The sequence below is a fragment of the Macaca nemestrina genome, chromosome 18 (assembly GCF_043159975.1).
Source record: "Macaca nemestrina isolate mMacNem1 chromosome 18, mMacNem.hap1, whole genome shotgun sequence".
Taxonomy (NCBI): Eukaryota; Metazoa; Chordata; class Mammalia; order Primates; family Cercopithecidae; genus Macaca; species Macaca nemestrina.
The window spans coordinates 52,753,203-52,777,373 of NC_092142.1; the positions used below are offsets into that span (position 1 = coordinate 52,753,203).

A 24,171-nucleotide genomic window follows, 5' to 3' on the forward strand; every position below is an offset into this window, starting at 1 on the left:
AAAAAAATGATGTTTAAAAATACTCCCAAGGTACGCAGAAATGAATAGGAATAACGACATGAAAAAGAACCAGTTACAAATTTTGGAAATGAAAAAGATGGTCATAAAAATAATAAACTTAATAGAGGGGATGAACTTTAGACCTCACACAATTAAAAAGAGAATTGATGAATTAGAAGAGAATACTAAGGAATTCACTCAGAATGTATCATAAAGAGACCAAAGATTTTTAAAAAGGCATTTAGGAGATTTAAAGGATAGGTGGAAGAGTTCCAACATATGTCTAATATGAGTTCTGGAAAAAAAGAGAAGACAGCCTTGAACTTTTGGCATCAACTGATCTTCCTGCCTCAGCCTCCTGAGTAGCTGGGACTACAGGTACATGACACCAGACCGCACTAATACAAGTGTGTGTGTGTGTGTGTGTGTGTGTGTGTGTGTGTGTGTGTGTGTGTGTGTGTAGATTAGATTCTCGCGATGTTGCCCAGGCTGGTCTCAAACTCCTAGGCTCAAGCCATCCACCTGAGGTCTCAGCCTCCCACAAGTGTTGGGATTACAGGCATAAGCCACTGTACCTGGTCAAGAAGCAAAATGTAAAGAGCCAAGAATTGAGAATTTTCCTATTTAAAGAATGATGAGTTTAGATAGGTTGAGTAGTACCATCATATTGACACTATAGAATTTAAGGGAAAAAACATTTTTGAGATACAAAACAAAAAAATGTCGATTACCTACAAAAGATTAGCAACAATAGATGCTAGAAGACAGGAGAATAATATACTAATATATTCAAAATGCTAAGGGAAAGTTATAGTTAATTTTGATTTTTAAACCCAGTTAGTCTTTGATTCAAAAGTGAAGGAAAAATGCAGATACTTTCAGATACAAAGAAAGACCTAGAAAGTTACCATCCGTGGAAACCTCACCAGGGAAACTGTTAAATGCTGCTCTTTAGCAAGAAGAAAAGTGAAACCAGAGGTAAGGTCTTCTTTTTTCTTTTCTTTTCTTTTCTTTTCTTTTTTTTTTTTTTCTTTTCTTTTTTCTTTTCTTTCTCTTTCTTTCTCTCTCTCTCTCTTTCTCTCTCTCTCTCTTTCTCTCTTTCTCTCTTTCTTTCTTTCCTTCCTTCCTTCTTTCTTTTATTTTCTTTTCTTTTATTTTCTTTTCTTTTCTTTTCTTTTCTTTTCTTTTCTTTTCTTTCTTGAGTCTCACTCTGTTGTGTAGGCTGGAGTGCAGTGGTGCGATGCTCACTGCAACCTCCGCCTCCCAGGTTCAAGTGATTCTCCTGCCTCAGCCTCCTGAGTAGCTGGGATTACAGACATGTGCCACCACACCCGGCTAATGTTGGACTTTATTAGTAGAGATGGGATTTTGCAATGTTGGCCAGGCTAATCTGAAATTCCTGACCTCGGGTGATCTGCCTGCCTTGGCCTCCCAAAGTACTGGGATTGTAGGAGTGAGCTGCTGCTCCTGGCCTGGTTTTTAACTAAAACAAGCAAACAAACAAGGGTGGGCATAGAAATTGATAAAATGTATTGGAAAATTCACTAAGTTATTGGTTTTAAATACTACTTTTTGTTCTAAAATGAATATAAAACTAAAACTTTGGAGAATGATGAGAATGTGAGAAAGGAGGAAGTAAATTATGTGTGATCCAATATTAGGGACACAAAAGGGGACATACTACATGAATTACTAATATCTAAGAAAATACAGTACATTTGAGAACTAACTTAGATGAACTTGATACATACCTAGAAAAATAGGCATTATTTAAATTGCTTCAAGAAGTAGAAAATCTGAATAAAACAATGAAATAAATTGAATGATAATGAAAAGTCCATCTGTCAAATGACAGCAGGCCCAGTTTTATAGGCAAGTTAAACCAAATTTAAGTAATCCTTACTTACTCTTCTTCCCTTTTTAAAGAGTTTTATTGGGGTAGAGTTGACATAGAATAAACTGCACATATTTAAAGTTTTGACATATGCATATATTTGTTAAACCACCAAAATCAAGATTAGGAGACATGTTCATTATCACTCCTAATCTGTGTCCCTCAGAAATCCTTTTTTCCTTCTCTCCCTCAGTGGCTCTGGGCAGCCACTAATGTGCTTTCTGTCGCTATTGACTAGTTTGCATTTTCTAGAATTTTGCAGAAATGGAATCACTCATACAGTATATGCTTTTGCACGCGCACTCTCTCTCCCTTTTACAAAATGGATTCTGTGTTTTTAGAGTAGGTTTAGGTTCTGGCAAAATTGTGAGACAGGCACAGAGATTTCTCATATACTCCCTACCTCCACACATGCTCTGTTACCCACCCTCCACTGTTGTCAATATCCACCATTAGAGTGGTACATCGGTTACACATCATTATCACCCAATGTGCATAAGTTTAATGAACCATTAGGGTTTACTTTTAGTGGTATATATTCTGTTGCCTGGGACAAATGTATAGTGACATGTACTTGCCACTCTGTTACAGTATCACACAAAGTAGTTTCACTGTCCTAAAAATTCTCTGCACTGTGTGCTCTTTTTTGGAGGTTTAAGCGGAGGCCTGTCTTCCTTCACTCAGCATTGTGATTTTGAGATTCATCATGTTGTTGTATACTTCACTAATTCATTCCTTTTATTGCTGATTGGTGAACTATTGTATGGATATACCATAATTTCTTTTTCTTTTTTTCCATATACTGCGATTTCTTTATCTGTGCACTTGTTGATGGACATTTGGGTTGTTTCCAGTTTTGGGCAATTACAAATAAAGCTGCTGTGAACATTCATGTGCAGATTTTTATGTAGACATGTGCTATCATGTTGTAAGTGTTACTAGATATTTTTTAAAGAAAGTGCCAGATTGTCTTCCAAAGTGGTTGACCATTTTGTTTTCATGAGGGCAGCGTATAAGAGTTCTAGTTTTGAGAGTTGTGAGAGCAGATTTTCTTAAATTTGATGAAGTTTATCCTTTTTTTTTCTTTTATGGATTTTCCTTCTGGTTTCATATCTGTGAAATCTCTGCCTTGCGTAACTTAAATATGAAAAGAGTTTCGTGTCTTTTCTAATACTAGTTTTATAGTTTTAAGGTTTTATATTTATAGTTAGGTTTTATATTGATGTATTTATTCATTTTGAGATATTTTTGTGTATAGTACAAGGTGTGGATTGGAGTTCTTTAAAAAGTATAGATATCTAATTCTTCAAGTACTATTTGTTGAGGACTGTTCTTTCTCCATTTGAATCTTTGTCAAAAAACAATTGAACATAGATATCTGGGTCTATTGTGGACCTCTGTTTTGTTCCATTTGTCTGTTTGTTTAGCACTGTCTTGATTTCTGTAGTTTTATACTAAGTCTTGAAGTTGGGTAGTAAAGTCCTTCAACTTTATTTTACTTTTTTCAAAGATGTTTTGTCACTTTAAGTCTTTGCATTTCTAAATGAATTTTAGAAATAGATTGTCAGTTTTTACAAAAAAAACCTTCAGAGATCTTAGTTTGCAATTGCATCAATTTGGGGACAATGAATTATTGAGTCTTCCAGTCCACTAACATGGCATGTCTCTTTGTTTAATTTCAGTAGTGTTTTTAAATTTTCTTTGTGTAAGTCTGGAAAACCTTTTGTCCAGTTTATCTCTGAGTACTTTATAATTTTTGTTAAGGTACATAGTATTTAAAAAAATTTCAATTTCAGATTGTTGGTTGCTAGCATATAAAAATAAACTAATTTTTGTATATTGATCCTACAGTGTAGCTAAACTTATTTATTAGTTCTAATAGCTGTTTTGCAAATTCTGTATAATTTTCTACATAGATGCTTATGTCATATTTAATGACATTTTTACCTTTTAAAAATTTATTCTCGATCCGGATACTTTTCACTTCTTTTTCTTGCCTTGTTGCACTGGCTAGAACCTTCAGTACAATCTTGCGTAGAGTGGGTGATGGGAAACATCCTTGGCTTTTTTCCTCACCTTAGGGTAAAATCATTCACTCTTTTACCACTAGGCTGGGGTTCATTGATTCCTTTATTAAGATGAATAAATTCCCTAGTTTACTGAGTGTGTTCATCAGGGTCATTGTTGGGTATTGTCTAATCCTCTTACCACATCTATTCAGGTGACCCTCTAGTTTTTCTTTCTTAGCCTGATAATATGACGGATTTATGTAGATTTTTGAATGTTAAACCAACCTGGCATTCCGGGGGTAACACTTGTTTATTCTATATTGTCCTTTTTATGTGTTGTTGGATTCAGTTTGTTAACATTTTGTTAATACTTTTTACATTTATATACATGAGGGATGTTGGTCTGTAATTTTCTTGTAACATTTCTGCTTGCCTTTGGGATTGAAAGCCATTAATTTTCTGGATTAATTTTATGTAGAATTATTATTATTTCTTTCTTAAATGCTTTGTAGACTTTATCAGTGAAGGCTTTGGGTTTGGAGTTTTCTTTGTGGGAAGTTTTTAAAATACAAATTCAGTTTCATTAATAGATATAGGACTATCTATGTCTACTAAAAAGGGGCTATCCTTTTCTTTTTCTTTTTTTTCTTTGAGGGCAAGGCCTTTTTTTTCTTTGAGGGTGATCTTGATCACCATTTTGTCCCAAGCATATGCCTGGCACATAGTGGGTCAGGAGTAAATGTTTGGCGAATAGATGAATGAATGAGGCAAACTCAGAGAGAGAAAGTGGGTACTGTGTCTGTGCTTGGCCCAGCCTGTGATTGTTTGTGGATGGCATCTCATTCTCATCCTGTAGTAGAGGGATAACACAAAAGTGTGGAGCCCCAGGGCTCCAGAGTCCTCATCCTCTGAGCTACATCTCCTGCTTAGCCGAGGTCTTTTCACTCTCTGGGCAAGACTCCTCTTCAGACTTTGCTGAAATGACAGCGTTCCTGGTGCATGCCTGGTTTAGCCTAGGCTAACCTCTTCTTGAGTGAACCTAGGTAATTTGTGTCTTTCAAGAAATTTCTCTATTTTATTTAAGTTCTAGAATTTATTAGCATAAAGTTTATAACATCCCCTTATTATCCTTTTAATTGGCATGTTGAAACTACTGTGTGTTTTTTTAAATCATTCTGGCTAGAGATTTTAAATTTTCTCAAATAACTAGCTTTTGGCTTCATTTATTTTTAACTTTTCTATTTTCTGTTTCATTGATTTCTATTGTGGTCTTTTATTATTTTCTCCTGTTTATTTTATTTGTTCTTCTTTTTCGAGTTTCTCCAGGTGGAAGCTAAGGTAATTTATTTGTGACCATTTTTCTTTTTTATTATAAGCATTCAGTGCCATAAATTTCCCTCAGTTTACTAGTTTAGGGGCATCCTACACATTTTGAAATGTTGTATTTTCATTTTTGTTCAACTTAAAATCCTTTCTCATTTCTCTATTGTTTTCTTCTTTGACTCATGTATTATTTAGGAGTCAATTATTTAGTTTTCAAATATTGGGGTTTTCTAGATGTGTATCTGTTATTAAGTTTAACTCCATTTTGTCAGAGAATATAGTTTTTATGATTTCAATCCTTATAAATGTATTGAGACCCAGAGATGGTCTATCTTAGCAAATGTTCTATGTGTATTTGAAACAAATGTCTATTTTGCTGTTGTTTGGTGGAGTGCTATCAACATATCGGTTCAAGTTGGTTGATGGTGTTGTTCAAGTCTCTTATGGTGTTTTTGTCTACTTGTTCTACCAGTTGTTAAGACAAGGATATTGAAATCTTAGACTATTAACTATGGAATTACTTATTTCTTTTTGTTCTTTTAGTTTTTGCTGCATGTTTGAAGACCTGTTATTAGGTGTATAAATGTTTAAGATTTTTATGTTCTTGATGATTTGACTCCTTTATCATTATGAAATAACTTTGTCTCTTATAATATTTTTTGTTCTGAATTCCATTTTGTCTGATATCAATATAGCCACTTCAACTTTCTTTTAATCAGTATTAGTGGGTAAATTTTTTTTCCAACTTTTTACTTCTTTACAAATCTTTTTTTATTGCAGTAGAATATACATAACATATAATTTATCATTTTAGTCATTTTAAAGTATACACTTATGTGGCATTAAATACGATTTCCCAATGTCCTGTCTATCTTTTTACTTTAAACCAGTTTGTTTCTTTATATTTGAAGAATATTTTTTTTATAGGCAACCTATGGTTGCATACTGCTTTAAAAAAAATCGAATTTGACAGTTTCTCCCCTTTAATTGGGTTATTTAGATCATTTACAGTTATTGCAATTGTTTCTATGGTTGGATTTAATTCTACCATTTTTGTCTATTTTTTTATCCTTTTTTTCTTGAGTTCTGCCTTTTTTTGGATTGATTTTTTTGTAATTCCATTTTATCTCTTTTGTTGGCTTATTACTTGTAATTCTTTGTTTTTTTTAATGTTTGTTTTAGGGTTTCTGGTATCCGTCTTTATCGTGTCGGAATCTTTCTTGAAGTATTACTGCACTTCACATGTAGCATAAAAATTTTTACTGCAATATACTTTTCATATCTCTTTGGCCATTGTGATGTTGCTGTCATACGTTTTATTTCTTCATATGTTATGAATCCCACAATGTACTACTCTTGTTTTTGCTTTAGTCATTTATCTTTTATAAAGACTTACTGAGAAGTCTTTTATATTTCCCATATAGTTACTATTTCTGATACTCTTCATTCTCTTAAGTAGATTCAGATTTTTATCTGTTGTCCTTTTCTTTCCACCTGAAGGTCTTCCGTTATCACTTCTTATCTTGAAGGTCTGTTGGTGTTGAATTCTTTCTGCTTTTGTATATCTGAAAAAATATTTATTTCTCCTTTATTGTTGAAATATATTATAGCATTTCCCCACTATCTTCTGTCTTCCGGCACCCCTTTTTTTTTTTTTTTTTTACAACGAGCTATTTGGTGTTATTCTTTTTTCTTTTTTTTTGGAAACAGAGTCTGACTCAGTCACCCAGCTGGAGTGCAGTGGTGCGAACTCGGCTCACTGCAACCTCCACCTCCCGGGTTCAAGCGATTATTGTGCCTCAGCCTCCCAAGTAGCTGGGATTACAGGTGTGCGCCACCACACCTGGCTAATTTTTGTATTTTTAGTATAGACGAGGTTTCGCCATGTTGGCCAGGGTAGTCTTAAACTCCTGGTCTCAAGTGATCCACCCACCCACCTCGGCCTCCCAAAGTGCTGGGATTACAGGTGTGAGCCACCACACCCAGCCTTATTTCGTGTTATTTTTATAGTTTTTTTACGTGTACACAGTATCTTCATCTCTTGCTATCTGTGGGGGAGTGGTTCCAGGACCCTTGCAAATATAAAAATTCATGGATTCTCAAGTCCCTTATATAAAATGGTATGTAGCATTTGCATATAACCTATGCACATCTTCCTATGTACTTTAAATCATCTTTAGATTACTTATAGTACGTAATACAATATAAATGCTATATAAATAGTTGTTATATTTCATTGTTTAGGAAATAGTGGTAAGAAAAAAGTCTGTACATGTTTAGTATATCTACAACCATCCATTTTTTTTTTCAGGAATATTTTTTATCTGTGGTTGTTTGAATCCATAAATGGGGAACCCATATGTATGGAGAGCCAACTGTATTTTCTTTTGTCTGACTGCTTTTAAGACGTTATCTTTTTCACTGGATTTAAGTAATTCGATTATGATGTGTTTTAGTGTTATTTCCTCTTGTTTTTTGTGATTGAAGTCCTTTGAACATCTTAAATCTGTGGATTGATGGTTTTCATCCAATTTGGAAAATATTTGGCCTTTTTTTCTGTCTTCCAATCTCTCTCCTTTCCTTTGTTAACTCCAATTACATGTATTAAGCTGCTTAAAATCATCCCATAGCTCACTGATGCTCTGTTAACTTTTTCTCCTATCTTTTTCCTCTCTGTATTTCATTTTGGATAATTTTCCTTGCTGTGTCTTCAGGTTCATTATTCTTTTCTTCTATTATAACTAATTTGTGTTGAATTATTATTATCCAGTGTATCTTTCCTCTCAGATATTGTGGATTTACTCTAGAAGCTTGATTTAATGTTATTTCTGTTTCTTTACTTACCATGCTCAATCTTTTCCCAACTTTTTGAACTTGTGAACTACAGCTATACTTACTGTTTCAGTGTACTTGTCTACTCATTTTGTCATCTGTTCTGTTTTTGCACCAGTTTCAATTAGTTGATTTCTCTCTTTATTATCAGTCATATTGTCTTGCCTTGTAGTATTCTCTTAGAAACTTCCATGCCTTGATGCTTTTGATTGGATGACAAACACTGTAAATTTTTAACATTGAAGTGCTGGATTCCGTACTTGCTGTTCCTTTAAATAACTCATTTAAGTTACTTGGAAACAGTTGGAGCTTTTCAGGTATTGCAGTTAATTAGAAAGGAACAGTGTGACATTGAGTCTAGGGCTATGGCACTACTGCTGAGGTGAAATCCTTCTGAGTATTCTTCCTGATGTTTTCTAAATTATGACGTTTTCTATCCAGGCTAGATTTTTTTGTCTGCTGTCGTGTTGGTTCCCATTATTGGAAACAGAACAAGACTTGCTAAATATTAATTAAAAAGATCTCTTTTGAAAGCCTTGTAGAGCTACCAAAGCAGCCAGGACATGAGGGTCCAAGAGCAGTGGCTGTAAGTATTGGTTTTAAAAATCTATAAGTAGGATTGATTTTAATTAAAACTTTAAAAAAAATGTGTGTTGTGTTGTTGTTTTTCAGTTAAAAATTAAACAATTCTTAAGAGAGATGATTTCTCTTGCCTCAGGGATGGTGTGGTGCAGTGGGTGTGGCCTTGTACCTGGGAACTAAGAATGTGAGTTGTGATTCTCTCATAAGCAGCAGTATAGTCTCTTGCCAATCACTTAATAGCTCTGGATGGGCCTTAGTTTCTTTATATGTTCTAAAATTTTGCAATTTTGTCATATTAAAAATTAGACGATCACCACCACATAGTTAATTGACACATTTTATATGTGTAAACTCTTATGGGAAGTTTTTATACATTTCTCTTGTAGATCACTGAGGCTAATTAATATCTGGATTTGTATTAATCCAGTAGCATTAATCTGTGGCCTAAAGTATAATTTGATGTGCTACACATAGATTCCTATATAAGTAATTTATAACTAGGAAATAAAACTGTCTTTTCCAGACATGAATAAACAACAATAACAACGAATGGTTGCCAAAGTGTATTGAGGGCTGTTTATGTGCCAGGCACTGTTCTTAGAGCTTTATGTATTAATATAATTTACATCTCACAGGGAGATAAGAAAGTAGTTCCAAATCATACACCTAGACTGGCACTGGAATTCAAGAGTTTGGCTCCTTAGGCTATAAACACATAACAAAGGAGTTTGCTTTGTTACACAGACCCCTGCCCCACTGTCTGAATGCTATTTGCCTAATATCTGCATAGTTTATAGTTTGTAAAATGCACTAATATATATGAATAATTTTTATTTTATCATCACAACTCTATGAAATAGTGTCTCTTACTGATGAGGAAATTGAGAATGAGCGAGTTGCTTCCGATGTGGTACCTCATCGAGGAGTCTCCATTCAATCCTACTTTCGCCTCCAAATCCAGTTTACTTTTACTGTGCCATATTTTCATGGAGAGGGAAGTTTTTCATAGGACAGGGAATGCTGAATTTGTTGAAATGGTTGAAATACTTTTTTTCTTCTTATCTAAAGCAAATATGGTATAAGTATATGTGAAATATTTATTTACACTTCTTTTGGTTTAGCTATTATTGAATTTTTCTTTTCTTTCTTTTTTTTTTTTTGAGGAAGAATCTTGCTGTGTCACCGTGCAGTAGTGACTCACTGCAATCTCCACCTGCCACGTTTAAGCGATTCTCTTGCCTCAGCCACCCTGGTAGCTGGGATTACAGGTGTGCGCCACCATGGCCGGCTAATTTTTGTATTTTTGGTAGAGATGGGGTTCCCTTTGATGGCCAGGCTGGTCTTGAACTCCTGGCCTCAAGGGATCTGCCTTCCTTGGCCTCCCATAGTGCTGGGATTACAGGCGTGAGCCACCGCGCCTGGCTCTTGATGATCTTTCTAGTGTTAGTTTAGATATGTCTTCCTTGCCCACTAAGCACCCTGCTTAAGGACTAGGTCATTTTCCCACTTAAAACCCTCATAAGACCATGCAGTTATTTTCACAATGAACGTTCATTAGCCATTATTTGTCATTGTATTTTGAAAAGACTCAGGTAATAAAATTAAATTTTTATTGAACCTGACACAATAGGATGCATAGTTGAAGAAGTATTATGTGGAACATGATACATGGATAAAGAATAAGTGTCCTTAGGAGCATAATCTTGACACGGCTGAAGAGTCAGGAGTGGGATGAAAAATATGCTTCATTTGTAGGTGAGATACACCCTTACATGATGAGTCATAATCCACTTAATCTTTTTATGTTATTACTGTAAGACTCAAACCATATCTCTATGTGACAAGATGTACAAGCTCAGATACAGCTTAACTTTTTCACAGTAAAGCAGAGGCCTAGGGTTGGTGTAGTTTCTGATATCTAACTTGAAACCCTTAGGAATTTGAGTTGTGGTGCTCTTTTTTTTTTTTGAGACAGAGAGTCTTACTCCGTCACACAGGCTGGAGTGCAGTGGCATGATCTGGGCTCACTGCAACCTCTGCCTCCCAGGCTCAAGTGATCCTCCTACCTCAGCCTCCTGAGCTACTGGGACTACAGGTGCACACCACCACACCCGGCTAGTTTTTGTATTTTTTTCATACAGATGGGTTTTTGCCATGTCCCGAAGCTGGTCTCGAACTCCTGAGCTCAGGTGATCCTCCTGCCTCCGCCTCCCAAAGTGCTGGGATTATAGGTGTGAGCCACTGCGACTGGCTGTGGTGTGTTTCACATAGGTCTTTTGTCCTCTTTTACTTTGCCAGAGCTGTGGAAATGGGCGGTAGCCTGCGTGGAAGGATCTTCATCTGCCTCTCCTGCCAGGTAGGAGAGCTGAGGCTTCATGCTCTCTCTGGCTCTCCGTGTGGCATTTGTGAACAGCTTGATGTATTTGACACAAGCGTGACAGCAAAGAAGTGTGTGAGCAGAGCAGTGTGCTGCAGGGCCCAGCTGTGTGGATTTATCTGTACATCAGGCCGAGGAGCAGCAGTTAGCCAGATCTGACAGTCAAACGTGAGCTCCTTCTACCTGTGCTCCAGAGTGCATTTTAATGTTGTGTGTTTTTACCATGGTTGGCATTTGACACAAAGAAAATTGTCAGAGCTGTTTTTTTTCCTCTCCTCTTTAGTGTGCTAGTCTGCAATAGTTTTCCAAATAAATACTTCATTGTACATGGACCAAAGTATGCACTTTCTAAAACAATGCCAAAAATCATGTTGTCTTTATCTTTATACTGAATTTCATGTGAGGAATTAGTAGGTTAGATGTTTGAATTGGTAATAGGTAAGACGTTTACATAGTACAAAAATCAAAACAATATAAAATGGAATATTTTGAGTAGTCTTGGCTCTGCCTTTGTCCCTTTCTAGTCATTTCCCACCTCTGTTGACAGTTAATCACTTTAATAGTCTGTCATTCATCCTTTGTGTTTCTGTGTGTGAATACAAGCAGAGTTTTGTGCCTTGCTTTTTACTCCCCAATACCTTCTGGAGAGCTTTTTAGTTCATAAACAGAGAGCATCCTTGTTTTTGTTTACTGTTGCTTTATACTTTATCACGTGGATGTCCTGTAGTTTATTCACCTGTCCCCTGTGGCTGGAAATTTGCATTGTTTCTAATCTGTTTGTTTTATTGAGAAAATAATTTCCATATCATAAAATTCACCATTTTAAAGTGTAAAGTTCAGTGGTTTTTAGTGTGATTCCAAACTTTTGTTCTACAAATCATGATGTAATGAGTATCCTCGTGCATATATTCTTCTGAACATGGTACAAGTATATTAGAAGGATAAATCAAAAGTAGGATCGCTGGCTCACATGGTAAATGCATTTGCGTTTTGAAAGGAGTTGACTGTTACCCTCTCTAAGGATCGTGTTGTTTTGCCCTCCTGACAGCAGAGAGCAAAAGGGCCTGTTTCTCTTAGTCTTGCCCATAGTGACCTTGCTTTTCATAAAACAATCTTAATGTTTGATTTTTATAAAGCAGTTAAGAATTTTTAATTTTGATGTTTATGAGCTACCAACTTAATTTACTATTGATATCTGATTGATTTCACTGATGTAAACATGGCCAAAACTTCTCTTTATGTTTGTAAATATTGTTATTTAATAATTGATCTTGTCAGTTACTTGGTAAAATTGCAAGTAGTGAGTGTTGATGTTCAGAGCAGATTTTTATCTGTAGGGTCTTAATTTGGGTGATTTTCTGGTCCCCATTCTCTGCTGTCGCGTAGACACAACATTGCTCACAGTATTAAAATGAAAATTCCTAGTGAAAGATCAGTTATATGCTGCTTGCTCTAGAGTAGGAAAAATCTTGTCAAATTTTATCCTTTTGATACAGCCTTATAAGTTACAATGTTTTATACCTGTCTGATGCTCAATTCCGAAATGAACTAAGAAGTGGTGGTTGTTACAGAATTTAGCTGAAGCATTAATTATAAGCAGAGGTTCAGCCTACACTGGCACTTGTCGACCTATGGGACAGGCCTGTTGCTGTTTCATCTGATTTAGGTGGAGTATGTAATTACTTTTGGGAATCCATACTTTTGTGCTCCTCTTTATATGTAGATTAGCTTTATTGATGGACTCTCACGTAGAGATCTGAAGGTGGTGTTTGCAAGGTGGAGGCATTTCAAGGTTTGAGAAATGTGCATTTGAATTATTCAAGGCTTACCTTTTTTGGCATTTATAAATATTCTGGCACTTTGTGTCTATAAAAAAGACTAAGAATTGATAAAATATTCATAGGAAAATGGAGGCATTTCTGAGCTTGAAGTAAAAATTGAGGTATAGATTTTGATTAAATTTATGATGGAGTGGAGAAATGTATAAGTATGCGCATGGAAATATCATTGGTTCTTTCTATGGCCCAAATAATGGTTAATACTGAAAAACAGATAAATTGATTAACCAATAGTGAGTTATCCAAAGTGGTTTGTCGATTATCTATAATGGTGTGTGTTACATTAGTATTATAACTGTAAAAGTATCATAATTTAGGCCAGACATGGTAGCTCACTTCTGTAATCCCAGCACTTTGGGAGGCCCAGGCAGGCAGATCATTCGAGCCCAGGAGTTTGAGACCAGCCTAGGGAACATACTGAGGCCTCATCTCTACAAAGAAAAGTAAAACAAAAGTAGCCAGGCATGGTGGCATTGCACCTTTAGTCCCAGCTACTTGGGAGGCTGAGTTGGGAGAATCATCTGAGCCCAGGAAGTCAAGGCTGCAGTGAGCTGTGATTGGGCCACTACACTTCAGCCTGTGGGACAGAGTGAGACCCTGTCTCAAAAAAAAAAAAAAAAAAAAAAAAATCATAGTTGAACTGGTAAGTCAACCTTTTTGTTATAAATGAGAAAACACCTACAGTCAAAACAAAGACTTTGACTAAATAAATGTAATAGAATTATGCCTAAGAGTAGAATTCGGTTTTGTGTCTCTTAGGTCAATTGGTTGCTATACTTCTATTCCCTTTCTCTTTCCTCACTTTAGATAATGATACAAAAAAGGTCCAGAAAGAATTTGTGTTTTACCTAAAAGGACGTTTCCTTTGACTACTCTGATTGTGATGGGTTTGTGAGAGAAGGCTGCTATCCTGGGGTGGGAGAGGGTAGTACTTAGGGCCACCACGTCTGGTTGAGTAGGTTGTGCACTTTGTAAAGACAGTGGCCATTGGAGCAGGTGGAGCCTGAAATCCAGTTTGTGTTTACCAAGTCATATTCTTATGGAGTGGGACTATATTGGCCCAGAGCAAGGTGTACTATTATCTAATTTTTATAAATGTGACTTACTGGCTGACAGTAGCTTTGATGATGCATTTAATTGCATTTTTATTTGAAACCCAGTTGTTTCTGCTGTTTTTGCTTTCTTTCTTACAGATAATGTCTGTTGTATGTACATGTCTATGTGTCTGTGACTGTATGTGCACATTTATGCCATTTATGTGCCACGTACACACACAAACTCCGTATATTCTTGAATGTAAGGTCAGATATTCTTTGAAAAATATCCCTCAGAAGGAAGCAGGTGCCCTATATGTATCTGATTTCTTATAAGATACTTTATAATATGAGATCCTCTTTCAGTTACTTTGTTTGAATAGCACAGTACTGTTTGGGGAAAACATAGTCTCTGGAAATAGCCTCAGACAATGCTGGCTTTGAGTGCTTAAAAAGGCTGCTTCATGGAATTGGAAAAGAAAAGAAACAAAGATGTTTAACACAGATTTAGTAATTATTGTAGAGATGATAGATCACTCTAAGAAAGCAATACTGTAAGTGGATATGATCTCAAATAAATGTTTACAAGATGAATAACTATTCCACATATCCTGACATTATGCAGATAGATACTTGTGGCTTGGTTTGGTATTTCCAGTGATAGCACCATAAAAGGATTTACAAGCTACTGTGTCTCAAGCAGATTGTACAGACAGGCGTTTGCTCTGGAAAACTGTATTGGCTGACTTGTAAGCTGGCTCTAGTGATGAAAAAGACCTGGATGTCAACAATACATGTGAAAAGTGAATCAAATTGTCTCATGAAATGTGAGAGTGAATAAAATTATTTCTAAATTTGTGCTTCATACCATGTGTAATTTAGTATGTATGTAAATTGACTGGGTGCCATGACTCATGCCTATAATCCCAGCACTGTAGGAGGCCAAGATGGGAGGATTGCTTGAGGTCAGAAATTTGAGACCAGCCTGCGCAACGTAGCGAGACCTTGTCCCTACTAAAAATAAAAAAAAAATTATCCAAGGATGGTGGCACCCCTGTAGTCCCAGCTACTTGGGAGGATGAGACGGGAGGATCGCTTGAGCCCAGGAGTTTGATGTTATAGTGAGTTATGGTCACACCACTGTATACCAGCCTGGGTGACAGAGCAAGACTCTGTCTCTAAAAGAAAAGAAAAAAAAAGATGTATGTAATTTAATTAATACATTTTATAATTGTGATTTGACTAATTTCTCTCTCTAAAAGATTATAAATTCAAAGTTGGCTAAAATTTGTTTGTATTTCTTATTTGAAAAATAAGAGAGTGTCTTATTTCGGGTCATTGTATATTCACTTATATGTAATTATTATTATTTTCAAACAGAAACTGAGGCTTCTTGAAGAGCTTGAAGACACTTGGCTTCCTTATCTGACTCCCAAAGATGATGAATTCTATCAGCAGGTAAGGTATTTTAATATTTTTATCAATTTTAGTGATGTGTTCTGATCAACCTTATTTTACCTATGAGGAAGCTGGGCTAGAGAGGTTAAATGACAGGTGAAAAGGTCAAATTAGATCACCCATGACTCCTCATGGCCTACAGAGCATGTACATTTCTTCAGAGTCGGCTTTTTGCTATGAATTTAATGCTTTAGCATAGTGACTGTTTTTATTTCCTCGGACATTCCACACTTCCTTGCCTCTGCTCATGCTGTTTCTTCTGCATAGCTCCTCCTCCTTCCTTTTGCTCCTTATCCTGTTGCAGATGGCTAATTCTTCAAGAGTTCAGTTAAACATCACCTCCTTTGTGAACATTTTCCTAGCTTATGCTACCTACAAGTCAAATTGATTGCACTCCTTGTGAATAACTCTGCATCACCTAGCACATGTGGTATTGCAATTACAGGATCCTGTGACTGTCTCTCTGAATTAGACACCACTGTTTCAATTGCAAATGACAAAAACCCAAATCAAACTCACTGTGGCAAAAAATAAGGGGAATTTATTGACTTGCCTTAGAAGTCTAGGAGTAGGTGGCTAAATCCAACTTTACAAAAGATGTCACCCAATCAGTTTCTTTCTGTTTTTCTTGGCTTAGCTTTCCTCATTGTGACCTCATGCTCAGTAGGCTCTCATCTAAGAGCATAGCAGGACTCTGACAGCCCAAGGGGTATGTGGTCTTTGGCATCTGGGATCTTAGAAAAAGGTAGGGAGTTCTTTTTCCCTGGTTCCATCAAATTCTCCAGGAAGTAATCCTGTTGGCCTGGTTGGAGTCGTGTGCTTATCACTGAACTAGTCATCATGTTCAGGAGAGTCAAATGCTCCTGTTTGCCTGGCCTAGTTCTTGCACCTACTCTTGGAGTGGGGTTGGAGTGGGAGTACTCCCACCAAACTGCATGTACTATGTGAGTTAGACATGGGTGGCCTTCCCAAAGGAAAATCGGAGTCCTGTTTCCAAAGAAGAAGGGTAGGCCCTCTGGGCATGTAAAAATAATAAATTTTCACCTCTTCTTTCCTACTAGAATGTGAAGTCTTAAAGCGGAGAGTTACCATGAAAATCAGAATAGGAATTAGGTCACAGCATCTTTGTATCTCTAGCACCTGCATGTACATAGCTGACCATCAGTAACCAAGGAAGGAAGAGAGGAAAGAAGGACTTTATCCATCTAGAATCCAGGTCAATATGATTTCTGTGACTTCTAGCTCAGTATTATTCCTAGGCCACTGTCTCTTATCTCCATTCCCATTTGATTTACACCATCTTTCCTCTTCACTATCAGTCCTCTTATAGGTCTGTCTGGTTTTCCTCTTTGCCCCCATTCATACTTGAAGCTGTAGTATTGTCTAACCAAGATGTAAATTGGAGCATGGCAACCCTCTGCTTCAAATCCCACATCATTGCCTGGCTCCTGCATTTTCAGCCTCATCTCCCCTGCTCCTACACCTTTTTATCCACACTGGATTTTTGTAGTACTTTAAATATGGTATGAGTTTCATCTTTGGGGCCTTCTTGCTACATCCTCTGCTGACGTACCTCCTTCTCTTTATCTGTCTCTTCTTTTTTTTGTTTATTTTTTGACACAGGATCTCACTCTGTTGAGTGAGACTGGAATGCAGTGGTGAGATCTGGGCTCACTGCAACCTCTGCCCGCCAGGCCCATGCGATTCTCCCACCTCAGCCTCCCAAGTAGCTGAGACCACTGGTGTGTGCCACCATGCCTGGCTAATTTTTTGTATTTTTGTAGAGACAGGGTTTCACCATGCTGCCCAGGCTGGTCTTGAAATCTTGAGCTCAAGCAATTGGCACACCTTGGGCTCACAAAGTGCTGGGATTACAGGCATGAGCCACCATGCCTGGCCTGTCCTTTCTTTCCTTGGTGAACTTCTGTTTTACCTGTTAGTAATAGCTCATATGCCATCTCCTGTAGGAAGCTTCCCTGACACCTCTACAAGTTGTCTGTGCTTCCTCTCTTGTACTTAATACCTTTATCAGCACTTAATCTCACTTACTTGTTTTTTTTTTTTTTTTTTTTTTTTTTGAGACGGAGTCTTGCTCTGTAGCCCGGGCTGGAGTGCAGTGGCCAGATCTCAGCTCACTGCAAGCTCCGCCTCCCGGTTTTACGCCATTCTCCTGCCTCACCCTCTGGAGTAGCTGGGACTACAGGCGCCTGCCACCTCGCCCGGCTAGTTTTTTGTATTTTTAGTAGAGACGGGGTTTCACCGTGTTAGCCAGGATGGTCTCGATCTCCTGACCTCGTGATCCGCCCGTGTCGGCCTCCCAAAGTGCTGGGATTACAGGCTTGAGCCACCGCGCCCGGCCTGTTTTTTTTTTTTTTTGAGATAGTCTTGCTATGTCATATCCAGCCTGGAGTGCAGTGGTGCGATCTGAGCTCACTGCAGTCTCTGCCTCCTGGGTTCAAGCAAGTGCGTCTGGCTAATTTTTGTATTTTTAGTAGAGACGTGGTTTCACCATGTTGACCAGGCTGGTCTCGAACTCCTGACCTCAAGTGATTTGGCGTCCCAAAGTGCTAGGATTACAGGCTTGAGCCATCACATCCAGCATTAATCTCACTTAACTGTAATGAATTTTTTTGTGTGCTGACTTCCCTTATCCTCTGTACTTCACTCAGTGCCTGGTACCTATCCAGGTGCAGAATGAGTTTGCTTAAATGCATGCATGCAATAGCTAATTTGGAAAACCAGTTATATATAATAATAATGAGTTTAGTATGATATGAATTTTGCTTCTACACACATAGACACCTCCCTAGGGAGTGGGCACCTGGAAAGATTTGACAGATGTGTACAGAAATGTCATACTGCATAGCGATAGAGTGAGTATTCTCTTTTGAACTTTCCCAGTTTTCCAAATTTTCTGCAGTGAATGTATATTCTTTTGCAGTCAGGCAAAAAATAATTTTTAAATGTTCCCTTAAGACAGGTAAACCCACAAAAATGCAATTAGTTCTGAAATGCTTACTAATATTTTCATAGCTATAAGCCTTCTAGTACATGATTACATGCATTGTCAGAAAGCAACTGCTGAGCCATTTCAGCTTTTGTGGTGTGAAAATGGTACAGGAAGAATGAGATACAAAAGGTTATCAGCCCACTGTGCTCTGAACCAGCCATCCGCTAAGGGATGAAAGGAAACCCAAATGCAAACAGAACAACCATCAAGCCTTCTCTGTTATCTTTTCAAGGCCCACAACAAACCCTGATACCAATATCTAATCACTCTAAGTGCACCTTCTTGTTTTTCTTTTCTTTTCTTCATTTCTTTATTTTATTTTTTATTATTAGTATTATTTTTGAGACAGAGTCTCACTCTGTTGCCTAGGCTGGAGTGCAGTGGTGCGATATCAGCTCACTGCAACCTCTGCCACCCGGGTTCAAGCGATTCTCCTGCCTCAGCCTCCCGAGTAGCTGGGATTACAGACACCTGCTACCATGCCTGACTAATTTTTGTAATTTTAATAGAGATGGGGTTTCACCATGTTGGCCAGGCTGGTCTCGAATTCCTGACCTCAAGTCATCCACCCACCTCAGCCTCCCAAAGTGCTGGGATTACAGGTGTGAGCCACTGCGCCTGACCAAAGTACACCTTCTAAGAAGGCTTAGTATTTCAGTAAAACTTTAGTAAAAGTAAACCTCTTCTCTTAAAAGATGAAATGAAAATACTTTTTAATGACATGAATAAATAGAAAGTTCAGACCTGACACTGGGTTCCTTAAACAGGCCCTCACCACAGGAATGCCAATCCAGCTGCCACTCATAAACACAGGAGTCTGTGCAGCTTCCATTTTGGGTCTGTCGATTGACCCTTACAGCGTGCTAGGCTTTGTGCTACACGTTTTATGCATACTCTTACATGTAATCCTCAAAACAGCCTCGTTCATTCATTCCACAAATAGGTATTCAGCAACTACTCTTCTTCAGGCTTGAGGTGCTTGAGGTAGGTATTTTTTCTGTTGTAGAAATCAAGAGAGGAACCAGGCACAACTGCAAGTTCTACCTACTTGGGAGGCTGAGGAGGGAGGATCATTTGAGCCCAGGAATTGGAGTCCAGCCTGCATGTCATAACAAGGCCCCCTCTCTAAAAAAGGAGGAAATCAGGAGAGACTAGTTATCCGAGTAGAAGAGCTGGAGTTCAGCCCATATTTGTCTTACTCTGAATGCCCATGCTCTTTCTGTTGTATAGTCCACCTCTTGGTCTACCGTGCTCCAATTCAAAACACCTTCAGAGAAGTTTTGCAGTTTCTTTTAATAAGACCATAGATAAAAGAAGCAAAACCAAACCACCAAAGGTCAAAGCAGAAAAGCAGAGAGAACCTCTGTTAGCTCATCATGGAATACAAGGAGGCAAGGACTTACATAGTCAGAAAACAGACTCTGGCTTCCAGAAATATGAATGCAGCCCCTCTTATCCAAAGAAAATGAGACTCTCTTCAGTAACCCCTTTGCTTTCATTGATTATGTGCTAGCTATGTGCTAGGTTCTGCTGCTATTTTAAGTGCATTACATGTGTGGGCTCATTGAAATCTTGCTATACTCTTCTGAGACAGGTGTTACTAAAACCCTATTTTAGAGATGAGGAAACCAAGGGACAGAGAGGTTTAAAAATTTGTTCAAGACTTATATGCAGGATATGTTGGGACTAGGATTTAAGCCTGGGCTGTTGGCTTTTGGGTCTCTACTCTTAAGTCATGTACTGCTTCTCTCTACCCTTGTGTTTCTTCATCCTTCTGAGATGACTCTGCTCTTGTCTCAGTGGTTCCAGACCTCTGTCCCCATCCCAGCTCTCCCTCTGACCTCCAGCTCTCCACTTCCAATTGTCTATGGAGCGGCTCTACCTGAAAGTCTTCCAGCTACATCTAACTCAACATGATTCATATTCATTAAGTTACTTACTCCATTAAACAAATGGATTTCACTCCCCGACTCTGTGCCAGGTAATGTTTTAGGCATTAGAAATGAAGTTGTGAAAACGGACAAGAGATTCATGTCTTCTTTGAGCTTATTTCTTGTGGGGCAGGTGGTGTAGGAGCAAGCCATGTAGATACTTGTGGGAAGAATGTTCTGGGCCTACGGAACAGCAAAGCCTCTGAGGTATATTTGGCAGGAAAAGCACCCGAGGCCAACATATCTGGAACAGAGGGAGAGAGCTGGTGAGAGCAGGGGAGACAGTCAGAGAGAGAGAGAGAGAGAGGGGCCTGGTTATATAGGAACTTACAGTTTGTAAGTTCTGTAAGAAGAACATTGGTGGTTACTCTGAGATGAGGAGGCATGAGAGGGCTTGGAGCACAAGCATGACAGGATGTGACTTACATTTTAATAAGGATTCATTCAACAAGGCTCCTCCCATCCAGCCTCTTCTGTAATGGTATCCCCTAGTCCCATTCTTGAAATTAGAAAGCTCGGCCGGGCACGGTGGCTCAAGCCTGTAATCCCAGCACTTTGGGAGGCCGAGACAGGCGGATCACGAGGTCAGGAGATCGAGACCATCCTGGCTAACACGGTGAAACCCCGTCTCTACTAAAAAATACAAAAAACTAGCCGGGCGAGGTGGCGGGCGCCTGTAGTCCCAGCTACTCGGGAGGCTGAGGCAGGAGAATGGTGTGAACCCGGGAGGTGGAGCTTGCAGTGAGCTGAGATCCGGCCACTGCACTCCAGCCTGGGCGACAGAGCGAGACTCCGTCTCAAAAAATAAATAAATAAATAAATAAATAAATAAATAAAATTGGAAAGCTCACCACCCTCAACTTCTACCCATTGCTTTCTTCCCTCATTTAGTCGCTGGGCCCCTGGTGGTTTTATCTCTTTAGAATCTCTCAAATTGTTTTTTCTTTTTCCATTTCACAGACACTACCTCAACTATGTAGGCCGCATTGATCACCTTCCGCCTCCGCAGTTTTAGCATCCTCCTGATTGGCATTCCTCATGCCCTCCCCAGTGCCATCAGAACTGACTTGTACCTCCTTGTTTTATAAATTTTGTTGAGTCTCCTTTCTTTCCAAGGTCAAGTTCAAATTCCTCAGCATATCCACCCTATAAGGCCATTGACTTTCTTGGTTTTTTGTTTGTTTGTTTGTTTTGCTTTTGTTTTTGAGATAGAGTCTTGCTCTGTCGCCCAGGCTGGAGTGCAGTGGTGTGATCTTGGCTCACTGCAACCTCTGTCTCCCGGATTCAAGCGATTCTCCTGCCTCAGCCTCCCGAATAGCTGGGACTACAGGTGCACGTCACCATGCCTGGCTAATTTTTGTATTTTTAGTAGAGATGGACATGGCGAGGCTGATCTCAAACTCCTGACCTCAAGTGATCTGCCTGCCTCGGCCTCCCAAAGGGCTGGGATTACAGGTGTGAACCACCACACCTGGCTGCCATTGACTTTCTGACCCTAAACTAACCTCTCTGGTGTAATCTCATTCCATGGCCTAAAATGGCACCCAACCATAAACTCTCGTCATAGGGAGTTCTTGGTTCCACCCTGACTCTGCTGTGCCCTCTTATCCTTCCTTGCCTTTGTGCCCACTAGTACTCTCTTCCCTTTTCTGTCTGGTAAGCATCTACTCTTAAAGACTTTACTTAAACACTACATATTCTGTGAAGGCTTCAGAAAATCCCTTTTGTTCTGAAATGTATGCAAAATCTGACTGCTTCTCACCACCTCTGCTGCTTACACCGTGGCCAAAACTGCCATCATCTCAGTTGCAACAGCCTCCTGACTGGTTCTGCCTCCTTCCTCCAGTCTAGTTGATTTTAACACGGCATCCAGAGTGTTCTTTTGAAAACATAAATCAGCTCGTTACACTTTCTTGCTCAAAGCCCTTGAATAGCTTCCCATCAGCCCAGGACCTGACATGCACCCACAAAGCTCTACATGCTTGGGTTCCTAACTGCTTCCCTCACCTCATTTCCTGCTCCTGCCCACTCCCCACCGTCCTCACACTTTTATTCCTATTCTGGCACTTTACTCTTCCTGGAATAAACCAAACTCACTCCTGCCCCAAGGCCTTTGCACTGAATGTTCCTTCAGCCTGGAACTCTCTTATCCCCCCAGGCATCTGCAGAGATTGTATCCTTACTTCTTGCTTTCTTCTGCTCTGATGTCACTGTATCTAGAGGCCTTCCCTCACCACCCTGTGTAAAATAGGCATACTTACCCCAGCACTCCCTATCCTACTTTCTTGGCTTTATTTTTCTCCATAGACTTATCATCATCTAAAATACCACATATTTTATGTATTTATATGCTTATTGTGTGGCTCAGCATACTAGAACATGAGCTTCTAGAGAGAAAATAGACGTTTTGCTGTCTTCCACATTCTCAGCACCCAAGTGCTTTGCAAATAGTAAGTGCTCAATACATATGTATTCAGTACCTAAGGGTTTTCCAGCTTTTCCTTCCTAATTATTCTCCGCTCCCATAGCAGTATACTCACACTTCTATTGTAGTAGGTTCTTCTCTTTTCCTTTCCATTTCGGTCTATACTGTTCAATTATGAGATGCTGTCAAATAGGACCTATCTTCTTTCAATCCTTCTATGTCTGACACTTTAGACAGTGCCTGGGCATAGCAAGTATTTGGGAAATGTTAAGTAAACAAAATGAAATGAAGTATTGAATGAATGAATGAATGAATGAACGAGAATCTCTGTGTCATTTTGTAGCAAAGCACATGTTACCTCAAGTCTTGTGATAGCTGTGGCAGAGTCTGAACAGTGACTCCAGAAGTGTATCCCTTCTGGGGCTCTAGTTTGCATCATGCAGACAGAGTCTGGGTCAGATGAGTGTTTAGCCCATTAGTCATCGGACAGCTGCCAAGTTGCAAGCATTTTACAACAAAAATTGTATAGAAAATGAGTGACAGGGTGCAAATTGCTGAGTGCAAAATAGAGTTAGAAGCAATATCTATTAACAGCTAGATTAGAAATATGCTCCTCTAAAATCAGAATATTCTAGCACTTTTAAGTGAAGGGCATTTCCCAAGTCACTTGAAGATTTAAAATTTTTTTTCTCTCTACCCAAGGTTGAGTTCCACTGGGCTTCATTTAAGTGAGCCTCTGGTAAACTGGTATCTTACTCATTTAAAACCATGTCTGACTTCTCTGTCTGAGGAAATCTTTCAGAAGCATCTCTTGATATGGGAGGAAAAGGTAGAATTTTTATGTAATGGCTTAAAATAGACAGAAAATGAAGCCTGATCTCCAGAGAGCTTAGCTTTCCACATCTTTCAGCCATTGACAAAGGCCTGGCATGCTGGCATTTTATATCTAAAATACTTTTCCAAATACTTATTAAACTATATAATCATCATTTATGCCACAGGATCATTTGTGGATCTCAAGAAGTACAGTATGTGACCAGACAACTACTAATATAAATTTCATGACTCATTGGAAAAAACTCTAATGGGATTAAATGAAAAAAAGTCTAGCATATTTGAAAATCTGCCAACAGCTGTTCCAAATTATTTGTGATATCTGATGTTCTACATGTACCTGTCCAAAATGGAAAGTGAACTTATTTGTTTGACAGAATGAATTAATATTAAGTTACTTAATGTTCACTTATTCTCCAAAGTTACTTGTTCTTTTTTTTTTTTTTAAAGAAAAATTGAACAAATGCTACGTAGTATGTTTATGTGTCAGGCACTAATTTAAATTACTTTATAAACAATAAAAGAGGGCATTTAGGTTGGGATTTTTTTTTCTCTTACATTTTCTTTGAGATAGTGACAAAATTAGCTAGTTATTATTATTTGTTTTCACTGTGGCACAATGAA

General features: G+C 38.4%; 1 protein-coding gene across 10 annotated transcripts in view; it reads left to right on the top strand.

Moving 5' to 3' along the window:
• The window catches only part of LOC105494095 (FTO alpha-ketoglutarate dependent dioxygenase), a 445,404-nt gene that overhangs the window by 92,072 nt on the left and 329,161 nt on the right, over positions 1-24,171 (top strand). For 8 of the 10 annotated variants that reach the window (XR_011616468.1, XM_071084539.1, XM_071084538.1 and 5 more), the window contains exon 2: positions 15,270-15,347. Coding sequence is in view for 9 of the 10 variants with exons in the window: in XM_071084539.1 (XP_070940640.1) it covers positions 15,270-15,347 (78 nt within the window). In the remaining variant the exon portion in view is untranslated. Of the gene's footprint in view, positions 1-10,938; positions 10,997-15,269; positions 15,348-24,171 lie in introns of all 10 variants that reach the window. The other 2 variants (XM_011762204.3, XM_071084541.1) reach the window with 1 other exon arrangement.